This window comes from Muntiacus reevesi, chromosome 15, assembly GCF_963930625.1.
Source record: "Muntiacus reevesi chromosome 15, mMunRee1.1, whole genome shotgun sequence".
Lineage (NCBI taxonomy): Eukaryota > Metazoa > Chordata > Mammalia > Artiodactyla > Cervidae > Muntiacus > Muntiacus reevesi.
The window spans coordinates 26,605,602-26,630,665 of record NC_089263.1 but is presented as its reverse complement, the minus strand read 5'-3'; the positions used below and the strand labels follow the sequence as shown (position 1 = coordinate 26,630,665).

The 25,064-nt window shown below is 44.4% G+C and overlaps 1 protein-coding gene across 2 annotated transcripts in view; it reads left to right on the top strand.

The window, feature by feature from the left end:
• Positions 1-4,942: 4,942 nt before the first annotated feature.
• ENTREP2 (endosomal transmembrane epsin interactor 2) overlaps positions 4,943-25,064 on the top strand; it is a 237,235-nt gene continuing 217,113 nt past the window's right edge. For both annotated transcript variants that reach the window (XM_065906681.1, XM_065906679.1), the window contains exon 1: positions 4,943-5,161. In XM_065906681.1, the coding sequence (XP_065762753.1) occupies positions 4,943-5,161 (219 nt within the window). The remainder of the gene's footprint in view (positions 5,162-25,064) is intronic.

Sequence of the window (25,064 nt, the reverse complement as noted above, 5' to 3'; positions counted from 1 at the left end):
GGTCTCACAATACTATAAAGCTACAGTACTCAAATCAGTATGGCACTGGCACAAAAACAGATGTGTGGATCAATGGAACAGAATAGAGAGTTCAGAAATAAAACCACATAACTATGGTCAATTATTAATTAATTTATTTTTTGGTCATACTGTGCTGCATGTGGGATATTAGTTCTCCAACCAGGGATCGAACCCGTGCCCCTTGCATTGGGAGTGTGGAGTCTAGAACACTGGACCTCCAGGGAAGTCCTCCTATGGTCAGTTAATCTCCAACAAAGGAGGCAAGACTATACAATGGAGAAAAGACATTCTTGATGAAGTCAGATCACACCTTCCTGTCATACACAAAAATAAACTCAAAATGGTTTAAAGACTTAAATATAGGACAAGACACTAGAAAACTCCTAGAAGAGAACACAGGGAAAACAGTCTCTGACATAAATCATACCAGTGTTTTCTTAGGTCAGTCTTCCAAGGCAACAAAAATAAAAGCAAAAGTAAACAAATGAGACCTAATCAAACAAAGATTTTACATAGCAAAAGAAACCATAAACAAAAAGACAACCAATGGGCTGGGGGAAAATATTTGCAAATTATGCAACCAATAAGGGCTAAATTTCCAAAATATATAAACAGCTCATAGAAAAAAAAAACAAACAAACAACCCAATTGAAAAAGGGGCAGAAGACCTAAACAGACATTTGTCTAAAGAAGACATACAGATGGCCAACAGGCAAATGAACAGATATTCAATCATGAATTATTAGAGAAATACAAATCAAAACTACAATGAGGTACCATCTCACTCTGGTCAGAATGGCCATTGTTAAAAGTGTACAAATAATAAATGATGGAGAGAGTGTGGAGAAGAGGAAACTCTCCTAAACTCTTGATGGGAATATAAACTGGTGCTTCCACTATGGAAGACAGTAGGAAGGATTGTCAAAAAACTAAAAATAGGGTTGCCATATGATCTAGCAACCCTATTCCTGGCCATATACCCAGAAAAAAATATAATTTAAAGAGACAGATGCACCTCTATGTTCATAGCAACACTACTGACAATAGCCAAGACATGGACACAACCTAAATGTCCACTGACAGATGAATGGATAAAGAAGATGTGGTGCATATATACAGTGGAATATTACTCAGCCATTAAAAAGAATGCAATAATGTCATTTTCAGCAACATGAATGAACCTAGAGATTATCATACTAAATGAAGTAAATCAGAAAGAGAAAGACAAACACTACATAATATCACTTTTATATAGAACCTAAAATATGACACAAATCAACATATCTATGAAACAGAAACATATTCACAGACATAGAGAACAGACTTATGGTTGCCAAGTGGGGAGGTGGGAGAGGGATGAATCAGGAGTTTGGGATTAGCAGAGACAAAGTATTATATACAGAATGGATAAACAACAGGTCCTACTATACAGTACAAGGAATCATATTCAATATCCTATGATAAACCATAGTGGAAAAGAATATGAAAAAGAATACATATATATACACAACTGAGTTACTTTGCTGCTGCAGAAATTAACACAACATTGTAAATCAAGTATACTTCGATAAAATTTACAAAAAAGAAAAATGATCCCAGTCTTTTAGTCTCATCTGATTTAGGGAAAAGAAAAAGTTGCTATATGGTCGTTCCAGGGGTCTCCAGGAATCTTCCAGAACACCAGGATATGTATTATTGCAGCCTTTCATAAAAGAAAAACAGTGAAGGGCAAAGAGGGTCAATGAGCTGCCAGTTCTTACCCTCCCTACCTCCCTCCCCCTTCTATCTTTATGATTCACTTCTAGGAAATTGACTCCTTTTAATTATTTACTGGGTTTAATACAATACAATTTTAAGATTTTCTAAAACACAGAATTGATTTTTTTATTTTTTGGCTGCACCTCACGGCATGTGGGATCATAGGTCCCCAGTGAGAGGTGGAAATCACACACCCTGGATTGGCAGCATGGAGTCTTAACCACTGGTCAGTCAGGGATGTCCTAGAATTAATTTTTAGAAGAGCAAAAAGTAATTTTAATTTCTCAACAGTCTCTCCCTCTGATCAAATTTTACTAAGGAGGTAGATCTCTCTCCCGACCCACCTACAGCAAAATTCCCTGCCGAGCTGCCTGGAGCTTTTCCCATGTCATTTACAAACAGAAGGATTTATATACATCCTGGAAGCACACCTAATACGTAGATGGGAGTTCACTGGAGGTTTCCAGCATTTGGTGATTCTTCCCACGGTGTGCCAACTGGCAGCCCCTCTATTTCTAGTCCATGTTTAATTCATCACTGACACCTCCCATACACCTCTGAAATCCATCCAGTTCTCGGTATCACCACCATCTCCACCCTAATCCAAAACACCGTCCCCTCTTGCCTAGATGCATCTCACTTCTCCACATTTCCCTGGGCATCCCGCAGTCAATTTTCTATACTGTGGTCAGAAAGCTCTTTCCAAAGCTCCTTATTATCTGTTTTTTTGGTACCATGTAGAATTCTCCGTAACACTGAACATATTTGCAGTTGGCCTTGGAGCTGCTGCTGCTGCTGCTACTAAGTTGCTGAAGTTGTGTTCAATTCTGTGCAATCCCATAGATGGCAGCCCACCAGGCTCCCCCATCCCTGGGATTCTCCAGGCAAGAACGGAGAATAGGAGATGGAGTGGGTTGCCATCACCTTCTCCAATGCATGAAAGTGAAAAGTGAAAGTGAAGTCGCCCAGTCCTGTCCGACTCTTCGCAACCACATGGACTGTAGCCTACCACGCTCCTCCGTCCATGGGATTTTCCAGGCAAGAGTACTGGAGTGGGTTGCCATTTCCTTCTCCACGGCCTTGGAGCAATTACCCACATACTGCCGGTTCTCCCACTAGCCTGAAAGTTCCCTGAGTACAGGAAGCTTGTCTGCTCATCCTTATATCCTCAGTGGGTGGCACACTGTGGGTGTTTAACATATTTTTTGAATACCACATAATGTCAATCAACTATGTAACTTATTTGTTATGCTTGTCTGTTTTCCACCTTTCACCAGGAAGGCAGGGAGTTGGCTGTTTCATTCACCCATGTTCTCTTTTTGAAAGTTTATTTATTTTTAATTGGAGGATAATTACTTTACAATATTGTGTTGGTTTCTGCCCTACATCAACATGAATCAGCCAGAGGAATACCCAACATGAATACCCATGTTCTCTGAGAGCCTAAAACGGGGCCGGGTTCTTTGTGAACTTTTGTTGGAGAAATGAATAAGTGAATGAGTGAGGTGACTACAGTGAGAACCTAACTTCCAAGCAGTCCAGGATCTTGATGGTATAATTTCAAGCCCTTAAAAAGTGCTGCCCTGTGCATTTCTAGGTTAGAGAATGTCTCCAAGAAATTTGTATTTGTACTCCAGGGCTCAGAATGATGCCTGCCAGAAGCTCATCCTGTTAGACAGGACTGGAGGAGAAGCAGCTCTGGCCAGAGGCCAGCATTCTGAGGTCAGCCACTCCATCTGTGGAATCCCCACCCCTGTGCATCTCTGGACCGTCCTGTTAAATTGGAAAATAAATCCCATGCCTGCTAAGGAGTTGGCTGATAAAAGGTTTGAGCTACTGGCCCTTCCAGAGGAATTTGCATTTTAATAGAACCTCGTCAGCCCCAAAGGAATCTATATCTCTAAAGGTGTAATTTCCACCACCAGCAACTGAGATATTTGGGGGCGAGACTGCAGCGTTTCTGATCCAAATCCAACAGGAAACTCCCTCAGTCCCGCCTTGAGGCTGTGTAAAGTGACCCACCAATTCCCGCTATGATTACTATGAACGTTGCCTTTTTGTGCTTGATATCCTCAGACTGCTTGACACTCCTGGGCCTCTCATATGTCAGCACAACCCTTTTCAACAATGGCAGTCTTAAAGTGGTCACATCAACGGGGCTGCAAGGTGACTCGTGATAACCTGAACTTCCAAGCTTTCTCGGTACCCTAGGAAGCCAACAGTCAGGTATTTAAAACCTAATACTGTCAAAAGGGAGAGATGATTTTGTAGGTCCTTCATGACACTGTTCATCAAAATTCGTTTTGTGCAATTGATTTTCAGCCCTAATTTTCCACTTGTATCAAAAGCCCTGCAAACGGAAGGTAGGCAAGAGATATCTGTGAACTGGGGATGTTCTGAATGCCCAGTCCTCCAGGACCGAGTTCTCCAGTTGGCTTAAGAAATTCCTGGAACTGCAGGAGAGCAGCAGAATCCTGAATCCAGGAATTCCGCATTCGAGAGAGGCTCCCGCCTGCCACGCCTGGGATTAGGCGCTGGGAAGTCACCTCCAACGCGACCCCCGCCGCCTCCGCGCGCGCCCCTCCCGGGCCAGCCCCAGGCTCGGCGGCGGCTCGGCCGGCCCGCCCCAGCTCCCAGGCCTCTTCCTCATCGCCGGCCCCAGGTTCCTGCCGCCGTCGCCCTTGACGCGCCGGCGGTTCTCACTCCCCTCCTTGGTGAGGGGCGCGAGCGCCGAGGCCCGGCCACCGGGACCGCACCTGCGCCCGCCCGCTCCCGCGCCGCTTGGTCCCGGCTCGTGCTCTGGCCTCGGCCCCGGCCCTGCGCGCGGCGGCGGCAGGGCTCGCGCCCGGGGACAGCGGCGGCGGCGGCGGCGGCTCGAGCCCGCGCCCGGTCCGGGGAGCGCGCGGGGCGGACGGGAGAGGGCGCAGCGCGGCGCGGCCGGCGGGCGGCCCTGCGGAGCTGCGGCGGCATGGGCGCGGGCACCAGCGGGGGCTGCGGGCGTCCGGTCCCCCGCCCCGCCCGTCCCGCTCCAAGCGCGCGGCCACCGCAGTACCCGCGACTCGGGGGGACGCCGACCCCTCAGTCGGTGCAACTTGCCTCGGACCCTTGGTGAGGAGGGGCGGCGCGCGGGGCCGGGCGCGAGCGGGTGAGGCGTGCAGGCGCGATGCCTCCGGCTGGCGGTCCCCGCGCGCCGCGCCCCGCCGCGCTGCCCCGCAGCCTGTCCCGCCTGCGCGAGTGCCCGGGCCGCTCCCGCATCGTGCTGGCGCTCGGGGCCACGCAGATGGCGCTCGGATGCCTCATCGTGGCCGTCAGCTTCGCCGCTCTGGCGCTCACCACGTCGGCCCGCGTCCGCCACTCCTGCCCCTTCTGGGCCGGCTTCTCGGTGAGTGTCCGCGCGGGGCGCGGGGGCTGCGGGCCGGGAACGCGGGCCCACCACCCGCGGGCGCCGAGTTCAGCGTGCGAGCTGAGAGGCGAGCTGCCACAGCCCGGGGTGCGGCTTAAAACTCGGGCAGGAGAACTCCGGGGACCCGACTCACCACTTGCCGCCTTGGGAGCGTCGTTTTCCCTTTCCCCTTGCGCTGGTCCCGGAGTTACTTTTCTGCGAAGAGACAGGAGCCCGGGCGCCCTCAAACACCGGAGGGGCCTTCGGCTGAGGGTGGGCGGCGGGGCCGGCGGTTGGGCCCTGAGGCCCCTTGCGCCCTGGGGCCCAGGAACCGCCGGGGGTGGTGGGGCTCTGGGCGACCCCGAGCGGGGTGGGAGCGGGTTGCGAGCCCGGTGCGGAGACGCGGCTCCGTGCGGTTGGCCTCTGCGGCTGGAGTCTCCGGTGCAGGGCGCGTGCCGTCGGGTCGCGGGTCAGTCGTTGCAGCGGGAACCGCGCGAACCCGCCTTGGCAGCCCACCCGGTCGGTGTAGCGTACGTGGCGCGTCCCGCGTGTGGTGGGGATTGATCCGCGAGCGCAGTGGACAGTGCGACTGTACAGGCGACCCGTGGGCCGCGTTAGGAGGGGGGGGGGGGCGTGTTTAATGATCTTTCTCGCCGGGAGGTGACAGATTTTCAGGCTGTTGACCCCAAATTAGAGGCCAGTGACTGACAAACCTCCGTAGAAGCAAAGCCACCAGGAAATCCCATTCAAGGAAGTGGTTATCTCCAAGAAGTAATGGAGGGGCGGGGGAGGCATTTTTTTAAAATTAAAGTTGTTTTTTTCCTGTATTAATTAAAGAGTGAGTATATGGAAACAGGAAAGATCTATGCTGAGCAAACATTCTTTATAAAGAGAAGGCCTTGTTCTGAGAACTCTTGACGTCTGTACCTGCATTTGGTTTGCGGTGCCGGGGTATGTCTTATAGGCTTAAACAGTAAATTTGGTGTGTTTTAACTCCATCTCCAGAAATCCAAACCAAGCCTGTGGAACGAATGTTTGCTATTTGTCCTTGACTTCTGAAATTTAAAAATTCTGTCGATCTCCGCTTTTGTTGGTCTTTTGTAATGGCCTTTGTTCTCCACGTCTGCTGCAGGCCTTGTAAGATAAGATTGAAGCAGAACCGACTCAGTGACACCCGGGTGTGTGAATTTCCAGAGCTTATTTCAGACCAGGAGTGAGTCTTGGAGAGCTGATTAGAACAACAGAGCATGAGTCTCAGGCTCCCAGTGCTCAAAGTAAAGAGACAGGATTGGAAACAAGACCCAAGAGTCATGATTCAAACGGGGCCCCCTAAATACAGCCTTCAAACACATCTGTGGCTCAGTGTTCAGCATGATTTAATGTGCATTGTTTTCATGTGGTCTGAGTTTGTGTCTGCTCTGACCCACAGGTGGCAGCTTGGTAATCGAGCTGCTCTTGGCTTCTCCCTGGGCCAGGAGGCTTTGTGGCTTTGATTCTTCCAAAGGGCATAGAGAAAGAGCTGCCTCTTAATAATGAACTTGGAAGGGGAAACAGCCATCAGACATGGTAGAAAAGCTGTTTATGTGAAAAATGTACATTCAGTGCATTTTAGTCTAAAGCGTTAAATAAATATGTAAACCATTAATTCAGCTTGCTTTCTCAGGGTTATTCCCTTCCACAACTCTAACTTCGTAGTCTAACGTCCTGCAATTCAGAGTAATTCCCCACGTGTCTTGTATGTGCAGACCTGCCTCTAGGCTCAGGGGAGGACAGTGAGCAACATCCTCTGCTTTTATTTTAGAGGTGGTAGATTGTGCCCTGGGTCCACTTCCTGCTTTCCCCACCTCCTTACACCTCCTGTCTCATGGGCTTTTTTCAAACTGAATCTGCCACAAGTACCTTTAACTTTTTATTGACCTGGAAATTTTTGCAGAAACTAATGCCTTTGGCCAGTGATTTGTTATGTGAGTATTGAAACCTCCAGTCAATAACATTTGAATAACAAAAGACATATTAATGTGTCTCTGATCAGTAATGCGTTAAAATTTTTTCCAAACAGTCAATACCCCTTTGCACAGACAGTGAATGGTTCCAGCAATGCTGGGACAGGTCAGCATGTTGTCGCAGCTGTGGGCAGTAACACTGGCTGCTTGCCTGCCTGCCTACAGTAGAAACCACCTTGCAAGGATATTTTTGTCTTAAGATGGTGACCAAGATGACTGACTTTTCACCAAAATCTGCTCTGCATGACTTGCGGCTGCCTTTCCTGAAAAATGGGTTTTTCAGCACTTTCTAGGTCTCTAGGCCTTCTCTGTGGTGTGTCCCTGGTGAAGAACCAATGTAAAAATAACCCCTCTAAGGAAAAACAACAACCAAGTAAACAATTTAGGTTTATTGAGCATGTACGGTGTGCCAGGCTTTACACTAAGTGTTTTCTGTGCTGTGATAGCATATTTCATCCACCGCTCTTGTGCAGTTCCCTGCGCTTGGACTGGACCTCTGACTAGCCTTAGCTAGCAGGGTGCTGTAGAACTGTAGGCTGTGTCAGGGCTAGACCTACACCCTGAGAAGTCTTGGCAGCTCGTGCAGAGCTGGATTAAAGGGGAGCTGGATTAGGGAAATTGCTGTATCAGTTGGGGCTCTCCAGAGAAACAGAACCAATATACACACATATAAGCAAGCTGGAGACCCTGGCGTGTTGCTGGCATCATTCAGTTCAAGTCCAGAAGCCCAGAAACTGGAGGGCTAGTGATGTGGTCCCCATTCTGGCCCCAAAGGCTGAGGACCAGGGGTGCTGATGTCCAAGGCAGGAGAAGGTGGGTATCTGAGCTCAGAGACCATGAATCTGCCCTAGTTCTGCCTCTGTTGTCCTGTTCAGGCCATCTCTGGGTTAAATGAGGCTTATCTGCGTGGATAAAGGTGACCTTTACTCAGTCTCCTGATGCAATGCTAATCTCTTATAGAGACATCCCCCTTGTTGTGACATACCCCAAAAGAATGTTGTCATGTCTGTCTGGGCATCCCTCCCTCAAGTGGGCACATAAAATGAAATTTCATGTCTACCCAAGGTCACACCTGGCCAGTGTCAGATTTGCACTTAGTTGCTCTGACTTGAGGCCACAGCTCTAGCCATTAGACTTTAATTGTCCACCCCCATCCCCAAGCAGTGGCTGAAGGGGCTGGACTTGAGTTGGCTGTGAAGAGTCAAAGGTAAAGCCTCTGTAGGGAAGAAACACCTGTTTCTTAGGAAAAGCATAAAATATGTGTGGAAAGGTGATGATGCAAGAGAACTTTGGGGAAGGACGAAATTAAAGAGATTGAGAAAGTCTAAGGGTCAGGGAGAGTCCTGGGGGGTCCTCGGCAAGGCTGGAAACAGGGGAGGGGGCAGCAGGTCTGGTCGGGGGAGCAGTGCTGTTTCAGAGACCTGCCTTCAAGTGGCCATTATATCCCAGGTCCCCTCCATTTGGGTGGCTTGGCTTCCCCAGGGATAAATGCTTGGCCCCTTTTGAGAGATGATGATCTACAGGAACAGTTTAGAAGACTACCAAGGCTGTGTCTGTGTGTGTGTGTTTAATGATCAACGAATTCATCATTTATTTAAAAATTTTGCAGCATTTGGGATACTAGTTCCCCAACCAGGGATTGAACCTGTGCCCTCTGCAGTGGAGTCGCTGTGTCTCAACCCATGGACCACCCAGGGAAGTTCACAATGAATTCAGTCTTGTTTTAAGTGAACTTTATATCATCGAACAGACTAAACAGTTTTGTACATGTAATTTAAATATTAACAAATGGAATTAAAGGGTAGGGGAAGGAAGTCTCCAGCACTTTTGCTGTCTCTCAAGGAGTATTACAGTTAACCTTTTACAGAACAGCCTCATTATTCTTCATTGACATTTTATTCACTCCCAAGACATCAAAGACAACTGAGTACCCTGTGAATTATCCACATGGCCAGTCACATGTGTTGACAAAGACATAACCATTAGGAGCTGACTGTTGATGCACAAATGTGTATATATTTTTTTCCTTTAAAAGCAACACCATACTCCAAAGCAACAGGTGCTTGTTGCAGTAATTGAAAACAAAAAAGGGTGTAAAGAAAATGACGACAGTGCCTTCTTCTCTCCCAGCTCTGTACCCACAGGTGACCTGCATTAGCAGTGTTGTTTCATGTGACCTTTCTACACTTTGCTTTACAATCACAAAAATATTAAGATTTATATGTAATGTGTGGAACGTTTCTTTTCTTTTAACATTTTTTTATGAAAAGATTATGTCACACACCACTTACTCTGTTTTTTATTTTGTGTGTAATATGCCCAGCCATACTGATTATTCTTACTATTTCTGTCATTGTTAACGACTACATAAGAATCCATAGGATGCATTTTATAATTTATTCAGTTCTTTTCCTTTGGGGAGTAGTCTCATTGTGTCAGTTCTGTGTCTCTACAAACCATGCTGCTTATCTAGCCTTAGAGGCCAGTGCTGGTTTTCTGAGCATACATTCCCCAAAGAGGAATGGCTAGTTGGAGGGGTTTCCAATTTGGTATTCCATTAGATATTGCCAGAGTCATTCTGTGAAGGATTGTAGTCATCCCTGCCCACAGAAACATTGCATTAGATTGCCCCTTTGCCATCATCTTCCCAGCCCAGGCTATTAGCATTCCTTCACATTTTATTCATCTGATGGAAGAAAAGATATTTCATTGTTTTCATTTGATCTGACTTTCCATGGTTACTTCTCTGATACATTTCAAGTACTGGGTTGACCAAAAAGTTCATTCAGACTTTTCTGTAAGATCACATGGAAAAACCCAAATGGACTTTTTGGCCAATCCAATATTTTCTTGCAGTTTTTCATTTCTCATGTGTCTTAATTTTTGGTGTCTTTCGCTATATATAAAATTTAAAAACTTTTCATGTAGTCAAATCTGTTAGCTTTCTTTTCCTCAGTGTCTGGGCTCTTTTCTTGTAAAGAGGGTTGTCATTACAGAGGTCACACAAACATTCCTTCACATTTCCTTCTTATGTTTTCATCTTATTTTTTACATTTAATTTTTAAATCATCCAGAATTTATTTTGTGTATAGAGAAGGAAATGGTTATCCATTCCAGTATTCTTGCCTGGAAAGTCCTGAAAGAGGAGCCTGACATGCTGCAGTCAGTGGGATCGCAAAGAATTGGACACGACTGAGTGACTAAACAACAACAGTATGAAAAAAAAGGCCTAACTTTATTTGCTTGCAGACCAAGTTCCTACGTACTTGTGCTTCTGTTTGGGATTCTATTCGGTTTTACTCTCTTTTATTTTTTTTTCATTGAGATGTAATTAACATACGATATTATGCTAGTCTCAAGCATACAGCATAATGATACAATACTTCTGTGTGTTGCAAAATGATATCCACAATAAGAGTACTTAAGATTTGTCACCATATATAGTTAACAAAGGGGCTTCCCAGGTGGCATTAGTGATAAAGAACCCGCCTGCAATGCAGGATACCAGGGTTTCATCCCTGAGTCAGGAAGATCCCCTAGAGGAGGGCATGGTGACCCACTCCAGTATTCTTTCCTGAGAAATCCCATGGACAGAGGAGCCTGGTGGGCTACAGTCCATGAGGTTGCATAGAGTCAGACATTACTCAGCAACTGAGCATGCACACACACCTTTGGTTAGGGCAACATACTGGTAAATTTCACTATCTGGTCAGGCATCTCCCTCCATACTGTTTTGTTTCTCAAAAGTGCTTTGGTTCTTCTGTATTAACTTTAAAATGTCTGTGTCTAGTTTCCAGCAATACCTGTTTAAAGTTTGGATTGCAGTTGCATTACATTGATGGAACAATTTTGGCAGTATTGACAGTTTTATCATATGGAAGCTTCCAGTTCAGGAACATGGCTACATCTTCGTTTCTTTGTCCTTTGTCTTACACCTTTCAGAACATCTCTTACGGGAGGAGATTTTCAGTCTCCCCTAAAATTTTTTTGAAAACTAGTTCATGAGAGTTTCCTGGTGGTCCAGCGGCTAAGACTCCATGCTGCCAATGCAGGGGTCACTGGTTTAATCTCTGGTTGGGGAACTAAGATCCCACATGTGGCACAGTGTGGCCTAAACAAAACAAAACAGAAAGCTAAACCAGCTCACATGGTCATCCTAGAAAAACTTAAGTGAGGACACATCAATGAAAGAGATATGCGATTCCTACAAGTCAGGGCATAGATGCGGCCAGTTCACTGGCAGCCAGAGCGGCAGACAAACAGCAGGGGGTGGTGGGGAGTGAATGAGAGCATTGACAGGCTCTGGGAACCCCGAATCACGGCGAGTTATTTACCCCGAAAAGTGGATGAACGCCAGAGAGGTGCTCTGGAGTCTCTGGTTGGGGGTGAGAACAACCACCTTGCAGAAACGAGGATGCAAACCTGGGAGCATCTGAGAAACGCACTGTGAGTTCTTGCTTCTACAAGGTCAGTGCCTCGCACTGAGCAGAATGACCAGAAACAGAAACCAAAATGACCTGGACAGGAACACCGACAGCAAGGAGGCATAGATTAGGATGGTGCAGGTCGGGGGACTCCCAGAAACTGCTCCAGCAGCAGCAGCAGATCTTGGGCAGAGAGAATGGCCTTGGAAACAAGGGCTGAGGGTCTGGAGTTGGAGCAAAGGGCCAGGGTGGGGATGAGTGTCCCCAGGTTCTGGATTAAATGCTGAGAAGCAAATAAGTGGATACGTAGAGATCTCATACTTGAGTCTTTAAGATCAGTAGAGCCCAGCTGATGAAGATGTCCTATATGCGTGCATCTGACTCTTTGCGAGCCCACAGACTGTAACCTGCTAACCTCATCCGTTCATGGGATATTTCAGGCAAGAACACTGGAGTGGATTGCTATTTCCTTCTCCAAGGGATCTTCCCAAATTAGGGATCGAGCCCAAGGCTCTTGGATTGCAGTTGGATTTTGTACCGCTGAGCCACTGGGGAAGCCCAAAGCTATCCTAGCTCAACCCTTATTCTTTAGGAGCTTTCTCTTCCCAAATCAGGAAAATCTACCTCATTCATACATGGGGAATGAAAAATGGAATATGATCTAATCTTATGCAAAATTGATTCAGAAAAGAATGATGAAATGAACATAATGGTACTATAGAAAATGAGATCTCGCAGAAAAAATCATAAAGTAATATTTCAAGATAAACTAAAGGAAAAAAACAATTTGAAAGTGTAGCATCCAGCATAAATTTAGAAACTACAAAAACATGGCTCGATAACAGAAAATTATGAAATGAGAACAGATTGATATGAGGAAAGAATTAGGGAAAAATGAATTTTAGAATGGAAGACTAAATTACACGCAGAAGGGATGCAAGAGAAAGTGGTTACCAAAGCCCGAAAATAATAATACAGGATGAGAAGGAGAAAAAACAATAGCAAGTAAACGAAGAAATAGACTGAGTTAGAATATATAGGAGACAAGGACTTCCCTGGTGGTCCAGTGGCTAAGCCTCCAAGTTCCCAATGCAGTGGGCCAGGGTTCAATCCCTGGTCAGGGACCTAGATCCACATGCTGCAACTAAGATCAAAGATCTCCCATGCCACAATGAAGACCCAGCACAACCAAATAAGTAAATAAATAAATATTTTAAAAAAGAAAGTATAGGACACAGGCAAAGGAGATCTATGTATAATTAGAGTGTCCAGGAAAGGAAGAACAAAGCAATGGAGTAAAATAAATGTTTAGAACTATTACTGCCAGAAAACTAACCTAAAAATAGAAGACTTGAAAGTGTCCACCCTGTGATAGGGGAAAATAAAAATCAATGGAGAATAATCAACACCGACACATCCCTGTAAAATGATGAATGTTAAAGATAAGATGGAAAGTCTTAGTCATTTGTGTTGGGTGTTGCAGTTCTCAAAGCCAAACAAATTCTATGCTATAAAAGGTGAAGCAGTATTTTAAAAGTCAATTTGGAGGGAGAAAATTGAAATTTCCAACCTTTAGAAAAGATTGTAGAACAGAACTAAGAACTCCTGTGCTGTATCCTGTGCTAGGTTCCCCGATTGTAACTGCTTTTACTATATTTGCTGCATGGCTTGCACATGGAGACTTGTGTACACTGTCTCTCTTCCTGAATGGAAAAAAAAAAATCCAGTATCATTAGATTATTTTTCTTGACCTCTTGGGAGCAGGCTACAGATGCGATGTCCCATCACCTCTGAGCATTTCAGTGTATATCTCCCCTACTCGAAGACACTCTTCTATGTAACCAGTATAAACTCCACCAGCCTAAGAACTCAACATTAGAACAACATTGTTGTCTGAGTCATAGACACCATTACAATTCCACCAACTGTCCAAAGAGTGTTCCTTTCCCCTTCCTGGCCCAGGATTCTATCCAGAAATATATGTGTGTCTTGTATCTCTTCACTGTCTTCAGTCATCCTTTATGTCTCATGTTTTCCATGATTTTAAAGTGTACAAGCCTTTTTAAAGAGTAAAAAAAGAAAATTTTTTTTGGCTGTGCTGCACAGCATGTGGGATTTTAATTCCCTGACCAGGGATCAAACTGGACCCCCTCCCTGCATTGGAAACACTGAGTCTTAACCACTGGACCGCCAGGAAAGTCCTGAGAGTACAAGCCTATATGCTATAGGATGACCCTGAACCTGGGTCCATCTGATTTATCCTCATGGTCAGACTCAGGTTATGCATTCTTGGAAATAAATGAAAAGCAGAATGGAGATATTCTCCTAATTCCTTCTGTGTTCTCTGATGAGAAATCTGTGGTGATTTAAATTGTTGCTCCCATGTCAGTTGACTTTTTCTCCTTTCATTTCCATTCTGCTATTAAATTCATCTGGTGAATTTTTTACTTCAGTGATTCTGTATTTCTGTTTTTAAAATTTCCATATGGTTCTCCTTCATATCAACTAGATTTTTTTTCCTTTGGTTTTTGTAGCTTTTCATTCATTCCCTTACTTACTGGAGCATTTTTGTTATCACATCTTTAAAGTCTTGGATTGTTCCCATTGTGTTTTCCTGTGGAAGTTGACATTGTCCTGATTCTTTGTAGGTCTAGTAATTTTAGACTATATCCTGGACATTTTGAATGTTACGTTGTGAGTCAGTCTCTGGAAATTGTATAAATCCAGTCTAGAATGTTGCTGCTTTTTACAACACAAATGAACTTATCTATGAAACAGACTCAGAGACATAGAGAACAGACTTGTGGTTGCCAAGGTAGGGGGGAGGTTGGGACGGAGAAGAACTGGGAGGTTGGGATAAGGCAAATGCAAACTGTTATATTAAGATGGGGTCTTCCCAGATGGTGCTAGTGGTAAAGAATCTGCCTGCAAATGCAAGAGACCCAGGTTGGATCCCTGGGTTGGCAAAATTCCCTGGAGAAGGGAATGGCTACCCACTCCAGCATTCTTGCCTGGAAAATCTTATGGACAGAGGAACCTGGTGAGCTACAGACCATGGTGTCACAAAGAATCGAATTGACTGGTTTGATCTCCTTACTGTCCAAGGAACTCTCAAGTGTCTTCTCCAACACCACAATTTGGAGGCATTAATTCTTTGGTGCTCAGACTTTTTTATGATCCAACTCTCACATGCATACATGACTACTGGAAAAAAATAGCTTTGACTATATGGACCTTTGTCAGCAAAGTGATGTCTCTGTTTTTTAATATGCATTTCAATATACATCAGGTGTAGACAGATACTGTTTGATTCCACTTATGCAAGGTACCGCAAATAGTCAAATTCATAGAGTCGGAAAGTACATTGGTAGGTGCCAGGGGCTGGGGTGTGGGAGGTGGGGAGTTAGTGTTGAATGGGGACAGAATTTTAGTTCAGGAAGGTGGAAAATTCAGGAGATGGATGATGGTGAGTGTTGTATAACATTGTGAATGTACTTAGTGCCACTGAGCTATACAGTTAAATATGGTTAAAATAGTATGTTTTATATTATGTGACTTTTATGACAATAAAAAATTTTAAAAATAAATAAAATGGATGGTTTAGGAAGAGCAAGGGGAGAAAGAAGAAGCAATTACTAGCTAATTGCATTATTGCTCTTAGGAGGGAGGTAATAATGCCTAGAAAAAGAGGGTGCTCAGGGGGTTATATAAGGTGGTAATATAAAATTAGCAACTAGAACCAATATCCTTCCTACAAACCTGCAGAGACGCAGAGAAAGTAGGGGGTGGGCAGCCCACGGACGGAAGGACGGAGTTTGTGCGTCAGTGTTTTAAATATAAGGTTAAAAATCTGCTAAGCTGATGCCAAACATCCAGACTGTATTCACATTATGTAAATAGACTTAATTAGCCTGGTTTAAAAAGTTTTTCAGGTTGACTTAACAAAGCAAGATCCAGAGATAGACTGAAAATGGAGAGATTTAGAAAGACTAAAAATAAGAGGACTGGAAAAGATATACCAAGCAAATTCAAATAAAAAGAAAGCAGGTCTTGGGACTTCCCTGGTGGTCCAGTGGTTAAGACTTCGAACTTCCAGTGCAGGGAACAGAGATTCTATTCCTGATCGGGGAACTAAGATCTCACATGCCACAAGGCGCAGCCAAATAATAAATAATTTTTTTAAAAAGCAGGTGTCACTCTTTTTTATTTTTTAATCGAAGCATAGTTGATTTACAATGTTGTGTTAATTTCTGCTGTATAGCAAAGCGACTCAAACACATATTCTCTTTCATATTCTTTTCCATTATGGTTTATCACAGGATATTGACTATAGTTCCCTGTGCTATACAGTAGGACCTTGTTGTTTATCCGTTCTATAGATAATAGTTTGCATCTGCTCATCCCAAACTCCCAATCCATCCCTCCCCCACCTGCTCCCCCTTCAAAGCCACAAGTCTGTCTGGGTGTCTGAGTCCTCACTCTTGATACCAGGCAAGGTAAAACTCATATATTCTTGGTTATTCGAGATATGATATGATGTAATGCTGTGTCTTCGTGGTTTGCTTCAGTGCTGAACGTTTTTAATATGAATTCAATATTTGAACAGGTAGAGTGTTCTGAGGTCCTGTCCTATAGCTGCTGTACCCTTCCTGTTAAATGTACTCAAGTTTTGTGGTATGGCACTGTGTCATCACTGGGATTTCCCTTCTTCCAGGACTGACAGCTCCTATACAGAGAAACTGTCGACTTTTGTTTCTGTCTTACTTTGAAATCATTTATTCTATTTTTAAGTAAATGTCTTGTGACTTCCCTGGTGGCTCAGACAGTAAAGAGTCTGCCTGCAATGCAGGAGGCCTGGGTTCCATCCTTGGGTTGGGAAGATCCCCTGGAGGAGGAAATGGTAACCCACTCTAGTATTCTGGCCTGGAGAATCCCATGGACAGAGGAACCTCATGGGCTACAGTCTATGGGGTCGTGGAGTCAGACATGACTGAGCAACTAACATGCTTTCATTTGTGCTTCCCATTTCTGCATTCATATCATCTGTAAATAATTTTGCTTCTTCGTGTTCAATATTTTTCATGTCAACAAAAAATGTATATGATGCTTATTCCTTTCCTTTTGCATTAATTGAAACCTTCATGTTGAATGATAGTGTGAAAGAAAACATTTATATCTTGCTTTTGACTTTACCCATCTATTTAGGGAAGGTGAGATTTCTAGGCCCCTGTTCCTGGTGTGCCCAATGCAAGCCTGCTTGCATTTGGTTTCTGCATTTAGGCACTTCACTGACCTGACTTGATAGCCTCATTTGATCATCATGGCTGTTCTTACCTTACCTATGTCCAACTGATGATGAAAGTTTCAGGGTTCAGCATGCTTAGGTAGACGCGAGCCTTAAAGACCATGAGGAATTGTGGAGACTGGCATTTGGGGTGGGGGGGAGAGGGAAGGCCTTGGCAACTAAAAAATATAGTCACAACCTGGAAGTCAAGAGTTGTTTTATCCAGTGGGAATTGTTAGGATTTCAACCCCGGAAGACAGCATCTGAAGTGACCCTGAGAGAACTGCCTTCTAAGGGGAGGGGAGGAGTCAGGGTATATGGCAAGGGGCAGGTAATCTGAATACCAAAAAATTATTGTTAATTAAAGAAAATCAGATATCTTGAACTAAGGAATTTACGGCTCTTCTACGTATGGGAAGATGCAAGTGTCCAGGCTCAGCTCTCTGGGGCCAAATTCTGCTTCTTGATTATTCACCTCCTTAATTCCTAGTTCACAGTAAGGGAGAGGGGTATGTGGGGTTGGCTGCCTCTTGTGCTTTCTTTCATCCTCCCTACCCCACCCCACCCAGCTCCTCAGTACTTATTACTGGGGAAGTGGATGATGGCTGCCAGATAGCCAGTATTATTCTTCCTGGGCTCAGAAATTACATTTGGAAGGCTAGAATCCCTGACATCCTTGTTTACCAGTATGGCAGGCAATATTCCATTTCATAGCCTTCAGTCAAGTATGTGGTTAATGTAAACAAACTACTTCCTTTGCGTCATCAGCTTTACTCCCAGAGCCTGTGACGTAATTATCTATCTCAGAGACATGTAACTTAGTGGCTCAAGAATAAACCCTTAAAATTACAGCTCATCCTTTTACAGAAAAAAAAAAAAAATAGAGAATTTGAAACTTCATGCATAGACAGATTTTTCTCTTGAAAAATACTGAAGTGATCTAAGGATAAGAGAAGTGTTGTCTTCTTATCTATAATAAGAAATTGTACATATTGGCTTTACAGTATTGTACACTGTTGGCTGATAGTGGATACAAACAGTGATTTTTTTTTTTTTCTTTTTTTGGTCACACCTGGTGTCATGTGGAATCTTAGTTCCCAACCAGGGATTGAACCTGGGCCTCATTCAGTGGAAACTCAGAGTCTTAACCACTAGACCGCAAGGGAAGTCCGCAGATGGTGATATTGAAGTACGTTTTTAGAACCCTCTAACCTAGAATCTGAAAGCACTCAGAGAATGGTCCCTGTTTAACATATTAATAAGCAGCTTAGCCACAAAGAGTCCTGCTTATCAGAATCTTGTGATTTTTTAAAAAAGAAACTACATCTTTTTTTCCCCCAACTACACCCCAGAGTTTTTCACAACTGTTTACAAAGGGACACTGCCTTTGTAAACACTTACGTTTGACCCTGTCTCAGAAAAAGGCGAAGAAACTTGGCATCTGCTTTCCACCAAAGCTCTCGAGTCCTCTCTTCACACCTCCCATTGCCATTCTGTGCCAAGGCAGAGTGTGAGGCTTGGAGCTGACCCTTTTCAAGATGAGGAAATATTAACACCTAAGAGGTGTGAGTGGATTAGCTGAGCTGGAATCTGTCATAACTAATGGCACATGACTTTTCGACATTGACTTCTCCTTGAAAACAGAGAGTGTGTAAGTAAATATACATACATATATGTGTATATATAATACCCTTCATTTTATTTTTGCTATATAAAGAATAACAAAAACCAAAAGAAAATGAAACGAAAAGTCCTGGAGCAAGGTGCCTGTCTGGTGACCTAAAGAGTTATACCTGTTGGGACTTCCCTGGTGGTCCAGTGGTTAACACTCTGCCCTTCCACTGCAGGGGGCATGGGTTTAACCCCTGATTAGGGCACTAAGATCCCACTCGCTTCATGGCACAGCCAAGATAAATAAATAAAATAAAAATTAAAGAATAGAGTTACACCTGTAGCTCTTACCTGTGGCTCAGATGGTGTGCCTCTCAAGTGAGCAGAATGGAGTCAGAGTTTAAGAGCAAGAGCCTGATGTTGCGTATTGTGGTGGAAGCAGCACAGTTAATCTCTCTGTTTTTTGATGATGGTGATGATTTTGGTGATGATGACAAAAGTGCTGTCAATTTAATTTCATGGAAATTAGAATTGTTTTAACAGCGTGTAAGTGTGCAAATTGAAATGCTAAACTGATCCCTCAGCTCCTGCCTTCCCCGTCCCTCACAATTAAATGTTTTCAATCTTTCTGTTGTTATTTCTTTGATGGCAAGTATAGTATGCCATGGTATTCCCTGGTGGCTCAGCTGGTTAAAAAGTCTGCCTGCCAATACAAGAGATGCAGGAGACATGGGTTTGATCTCTGGATCAGGAAGATCACCTGGAGGAGGAAATGACAACCCACTCCAGTATTCTTGCCTGGGAAATTCTGTGGACAGCAGATCCTGGCGAGCTACAGTCCATGGGGCTAAAGAGCTGTACATGACTGTTGACTTAAAAAATAGTCACAACCTAAGAGTTGAGAGCTATGTTTTATTTGGTGGAAATTTTTAGGTCTTAAGCCTAGAAGTCAGTATCTCAAGTAACCCGAAGAGAACTGCTTCAAGGAGGCGAGGGGAGGAGCCAGGTTATATAGAAGTTTTGCAACAAAGGGCAGGTAGTCTGAACATCAAAACATGATTGTTAATTAAGGATAACCAGATATCCCAAGTTAAGGAATTTAGCACTTTTCTACATATGGCAAGATGCAAGAGTCTGGGCTCACTGAAATCATTCCTTTCATATGCATCTCAGCTACCTGGGGCCAACATCCTGCGATTTTCCTCAGGGCTTACTGTGGGGAGTGGCTGCAGCCTCATGGGTGCCAGATCACAGGTGTTATTCTCCTTCCTGAGTGCCCTGGAGGGCTAGAGTCAGTGTTGAATGTGACATCCTTGTTTATTGACATGGCAGGAAATACTCCTGAGCGACAAAGCACACAGCATGCCAGGTGTCACTGGTAAGAGGTCTGATCCAGTGTGACTCATCTTTTGTTGGAGACCTAGCCTGTTTTACATCTCTGAAAATCTCTAGGGTCTTGTCTTCTTTTTTAGTATACAATCACCATAATTAAGATTGTGATGCTGTCTTCTATCTTTCCTGCTAATTTTTCTTAATGTTCATCTTATTTTCTGTTTGCATTGTTTTCCATTTCTGCCTGAGGGTACTAATTAAGTCAAGAATGGTTCTTCTTACTTTTGAATCCTCTGTTTGCTCTCAGACTTTTCTGTTTATTCTTCTAAGTCTGCCTCTTTTGTGGCTTTGATTTTCCTTAATGGTCTGGTGGTTCTTGGTGTCCTTTGGGGTTTATCTTTGAAGACTAGGACTAGATTCATAGTGGTACTTGACATGTTTTCCTTAACTTTCCTGTCCTCCCATCAAGCAAGGGCCTGACCCACACCTCTGGATGTGGGCAAAGCTGAGGGCAGGCAGCTTGGGTTTGGGGTATTGGGCTGGTCTTCTCCTCTTATGCGCTTGAAGTGTGTGCTCTGGGTTGTGAATTCTCGCTTTGGAAGTGGACGAGGCAGAAAGCTCGTTTCTTTGGTGCATACAGCACTGTTTTGGTTTCTGCCTGAGAGCAGAAACCAGTACTGTAATTCTGGGGAGAGGGCATGTGCCTGGGGTCCTGTGGTCCATCTGTAGTTCTGCAGACAGACTGCAGTCACCTGCATTGCGTCTCTTTTCTTGCTTTTGCCCTTGGAACCTGTTTGGGGGCTCATCTCCAAAGACTTCTCCCATGTGGATCCTTAGCCAGTCACTGATCTCAACTTTTTTTCTGTATCTTTCCATGGTCTTCTCTTTCCTCTCTGGCACCCAGATTAGCTGAGAACTTCAGGGGAGCTGCTCACATGGTCTGAGACTGGATGGCAAAGTCGCTACCCATAAGTCCCGGGCTAGCTCATTGCATTACACACCCCTCTTTTTTTTTTTTAAACTCTTGAGTTTTCTTATTTATTTCTTTGGCTGCGTCAGGCCTTAGTTGTAGCACACTGGATCTTTCATTGTGGTGCATAGGCTCTTCAACTGTGGCTCACAGGCTTAGTTGCTGGAAGGCATCTGGAATCTTCCTAGACTAGGGATCAAACCCATGCCCCCTGCATTGGAAGGTCGATTCTTAACCACTGGACCACCAGGGAAGTTCCTCTACTCTTTATTCTTGGTGGTATGATATGTCACAGTATTTCATGAAGGGACTTACACAGTCAGTGTGTCCCTTCTTTGATGCTGGAAACCCTCTTTGATTATTTCCTCCTGGAGGCCTGCTCTGACCACCCTCATTCCATTCTCCTGTCCTGATTTTTATTTTCCTTCAGAGCACTCTGAGCTACCTGAAATTAAATCTGTTTGTTTGGCTGTCTCACCAGAATCAAAATCCCTGGCCTGTGTGAACCTGTATGTGCTCCATATCCATTTGTTCAGTGAATTAATGGATGTACTTTTGATTGTTTATGTGTTGAAATTTGATGGTGCTCCTTCCCCCAGGTTCTTTTTGTGTCTTTTTCTTTCTTGTTCTCTTTGTCATTCTTTCTCCTTCTAACAGAATTCACTTGCAGTCCCACTTACTGTTTCTTCATAGCAGATTATACCCACAGGTAGTAGCTGGAAAGAGGTATTTTATGTTCTCACTGGGGAAGTTGGAGGGACTCTGTGGGGTGGGTCTCCACAGCTCGACCGCATCAGATGCTGGCCGGGGCTAGAGTTGTCCTAAGGCTCAGCTGGCCAGATGTCCCAAACTGCCTCCCTCACTGCCAGGATTACTACTGGCTGGCAGCTGGGAGCTTAGCCACGTGCCTCCTGGTGGCCCCTCTGGTCTGTGGTCTCAGTGTGATTGGATTCCTCCAGAGCAGGCATCCCAGGAGCACTGGTGGAAGCTGATGGCCTTTTCCAGCCTCATCTCAGAGGTCACAGAGTGTTGTTGCCTCTGCAGTCAGAGGCCTGCCCCCCTCCAGGGGCAGGGACAGAACCAGAGTCAGACATGACCGAGCAACTGAGCACATGTATGTGCAGTGAAGCAGAGGTCTTGTGTGTCCTCACAGCAAACACAGATGTATCTGATCATGTCTTGATGGTTCCAGATTCTTAACCACTGGCCCACCAGGGGAGTTCCTCATTTTTTTAAAAAAAATTGCATTTTTCTTCTTTTTTTAAATTTATTGTCTGAGTTCATATTGGGGTTTCCAGGGTGTGTGTTGTGTCGTGTTAGTCGCTAAGTCATGCCCGACTCTTTGCGACCCCATGGACTGCAGTCCACCAGGCTCCTCTGTGTCCATGAGATTTTCCAGGCAAGGATACTGGAGTGGGTTGCCATTTCATTCTCCATTCTAGGGTGACTCAGTGATAAATGAATCTGCCTGCCAATGCAGGAGACACAGGAAATGCTGGTGGGAACCTTGGGTCAGAAAGATCCCCTGGAGGACATGGCAACCCCCTCCAGTATTCTTGCCTAGAGAATCCTGTGGACAGAGGAGCTTGGAGGGCTATAGTCGATGGGGTTGCAGTCAGACATGACTGAGCGACCAAGCACACATGCATGTAAATTTATGATATTTCCCCTGGTAAATTGGGTGGTTTAGAGTCTTGTTTTAGTTTTTCCACTGGCTACTCATCTAAATATGTATTTATTATATATAACCTCCTTCATGGCTTAGCAGTTCTTAAATTACATCTGTTGTTTGCATGAAAATGAAAAAATGATCACCTTTTCTGTTTCCTGAGGTTTGTTCCTTATATTCTTATTTTTAGTTAGTTTTTTTTTTTTTTTTTGGTTGTTGTTACAATCTAACTTTAAATACCAAGTTGAAAACTGTTTCTAGGTTTCTTGGTGCTTGCCTTCTAAGACAGACAAGAAGATGAAGGCACTTAGACACCTTTGCCCTCCCACTTCATCTTGTCCAGTTGAGAAAGTGATTCTCTTTTCAATGTCATGTTTACTTTTATTTATTTATTTTTTTTGCAGTGTCATGTTTAAACATTTCCTTCCCATTACATTGGAAAGAGCATCTTGTGTACTCTCTGGAGCATTTTTCCTTTTCCTTAGGTGACGTGTTGCGAGGTGTTGGGGCATGTTCTCCTCATTCTCTGGAGGTTGCATCAGCTGTTCTCCTCTGCTGTTCTCTGAAGTTGATAGCTGTTCTGAGATTTCAGAATTTTGTTAATTTGCTCGTTTGCTTTCTGCTTCCAAGGAGGGCACGTGGAACAGTGGGAACTTGCTGTGTAGCCTGGTGGCTTGGTTCCAGCTATGCTGTGTTGTTAAATTTGGGGGGAAAGATATTTGGTATTGGTTTTCACTGTGCCATTTTCTTAATTTTTATTTTTAAAGTAAGGAAGGAGACATCCCTCGTGGTCTGGTGGTTAAGAATCTGCCTTCCAATGCAAAGGACACAGGTTTGTTCTTTGGTCGAGGAACTAAGATCCTACATGCCACTGGGCAACTGAGCCCGCTCTCTGCAATGAGAAGCCCGTGAGCCACAACTAGAAAAAGTGTGTGCCGCACCAAAGCGCCTGTGCAGGCAATTAATTAATTAATATTATCACATATTAAAGTATGGAGGTATTTGACAATTCAGTAGATGTTGCTAGAAGTACACTAGCCCTGTCACTGTTCTTTTTTTAACCCATATACATTTATTGAAAATGTGAACAAAGAACTTTTTTGCATCAAAAGAAAATGTTTTTGCAATTATGAATGAGACATTTTGTTTATAAAAGGATGAATAAAAGTTGTTTGGTAAAGCAAAGAAATGCAGGTTCCCCAAACACACCTCCAGGAACATTTTGGCACAAGCCCATTCTTTCTTTCCATCATTGTCTTTTTGATAGAAAAGCAGCATTTATACTTTTTAGTTTGTGATGTGGGTAGATAAATGGGAAGTGGCGGTGCGTAGTGAGGGTCTGAGTAGAGGCTCCCTTTACTTTGAACATAGCTCCGAGACAGATTTGTTGAGCATCTGGGTAATTGAGTTGTTCTTCAGTCTCTTGGTTGTGTCGGACTCATAGACTACAGCACACCAGGCTACCCTATCCCTCACTGTCTCCCAACGTTTGCTCAAACTCGTGTCCATTAAGTCGGTGATGCCATCCAACCATCTCATCCTCTGTCAGCCCCTTCTCCTCCTGCCCTCAGTCTTTCCCAGCCTCAGGGTCTTTTCCAATAAGTTGACTCTTTGCATGAAGTGGCCAGAGTATCACAGCTTCAGCTTCAGCATCAGTCCTTCCAATGAATATTCAGGGTTTATTTCCTTTGAGATTGATTGGTTTGATTTCCTTGCTGTTCAAGGAAGTCTCAAAAGTTTTTTCCAGCTCCACAGTTCGAAAGCATCGATTCTTTGGTGCTCAACCTTTATGGTCCCACTGTCACATCCATACTTAACTACTGGAAAGATCCATGGGTAGAAGAGCAGTCAGAGTTCTTAGTTGCAAAAACCAGAGTCTGTTGTAGCCAGTTTCACAAAACTCCATGTAACCTGGACCAGTGCCGTTTAACCTGGACCAGTGAATATGGCACTGAACTGTGACAAGTGAAGATAGCTCTGTGACTACCGCTTAGAAGACACCCTGCTTGCTAAGGGTCAAGTGTCAGCAGCCCCGCTAGCCATGGCTGCTTCCGCATTGTAGGCACTATGCCAATAAGAAAGCTGTGTCTGGAGCCTAGGCCCAGCTGCAAGGGACTGGATGAGGTCTTGCTTCTACCTTGGGTACATTCTCCAGATGGAGGAGGGATGATCAAGCAGTGGTAGGAGGCCCCAAACTGGAGAAAGCACCTCCTGCAGTAGCGTTCTCTGCTAGGGGGAGGATTGGATTGGAGGCACGTGTAGCCACAAGGGAGGTGGCCTGTCTGGATGACCAGGGTGTCAGGAAGGATTGAGGACATGTGGTTGCTTCTGTGACTTCTCATGTTTATTAGCTCTGTGCCTGTGGGCAGATCACTTACTCTGTATAACCCAAATTTCCTCATCTGTGAAAAAGAGCTCAGGAAGTGTGATGTTTGAGCTCTGTTCTAGAATGTATGAGACAGTACATGTTTGCTGCATGAGTGAATGAATGAATGAGTCTGTTCTTGGTCTGGCCTTGGAGAAAGATAAGTGAGCCAAAGAACATCATGACTGGCATGTTAGTTTTTGGTGATGAATGTTGTTTTAAATTAGAGTGTGCTTACATTCTAG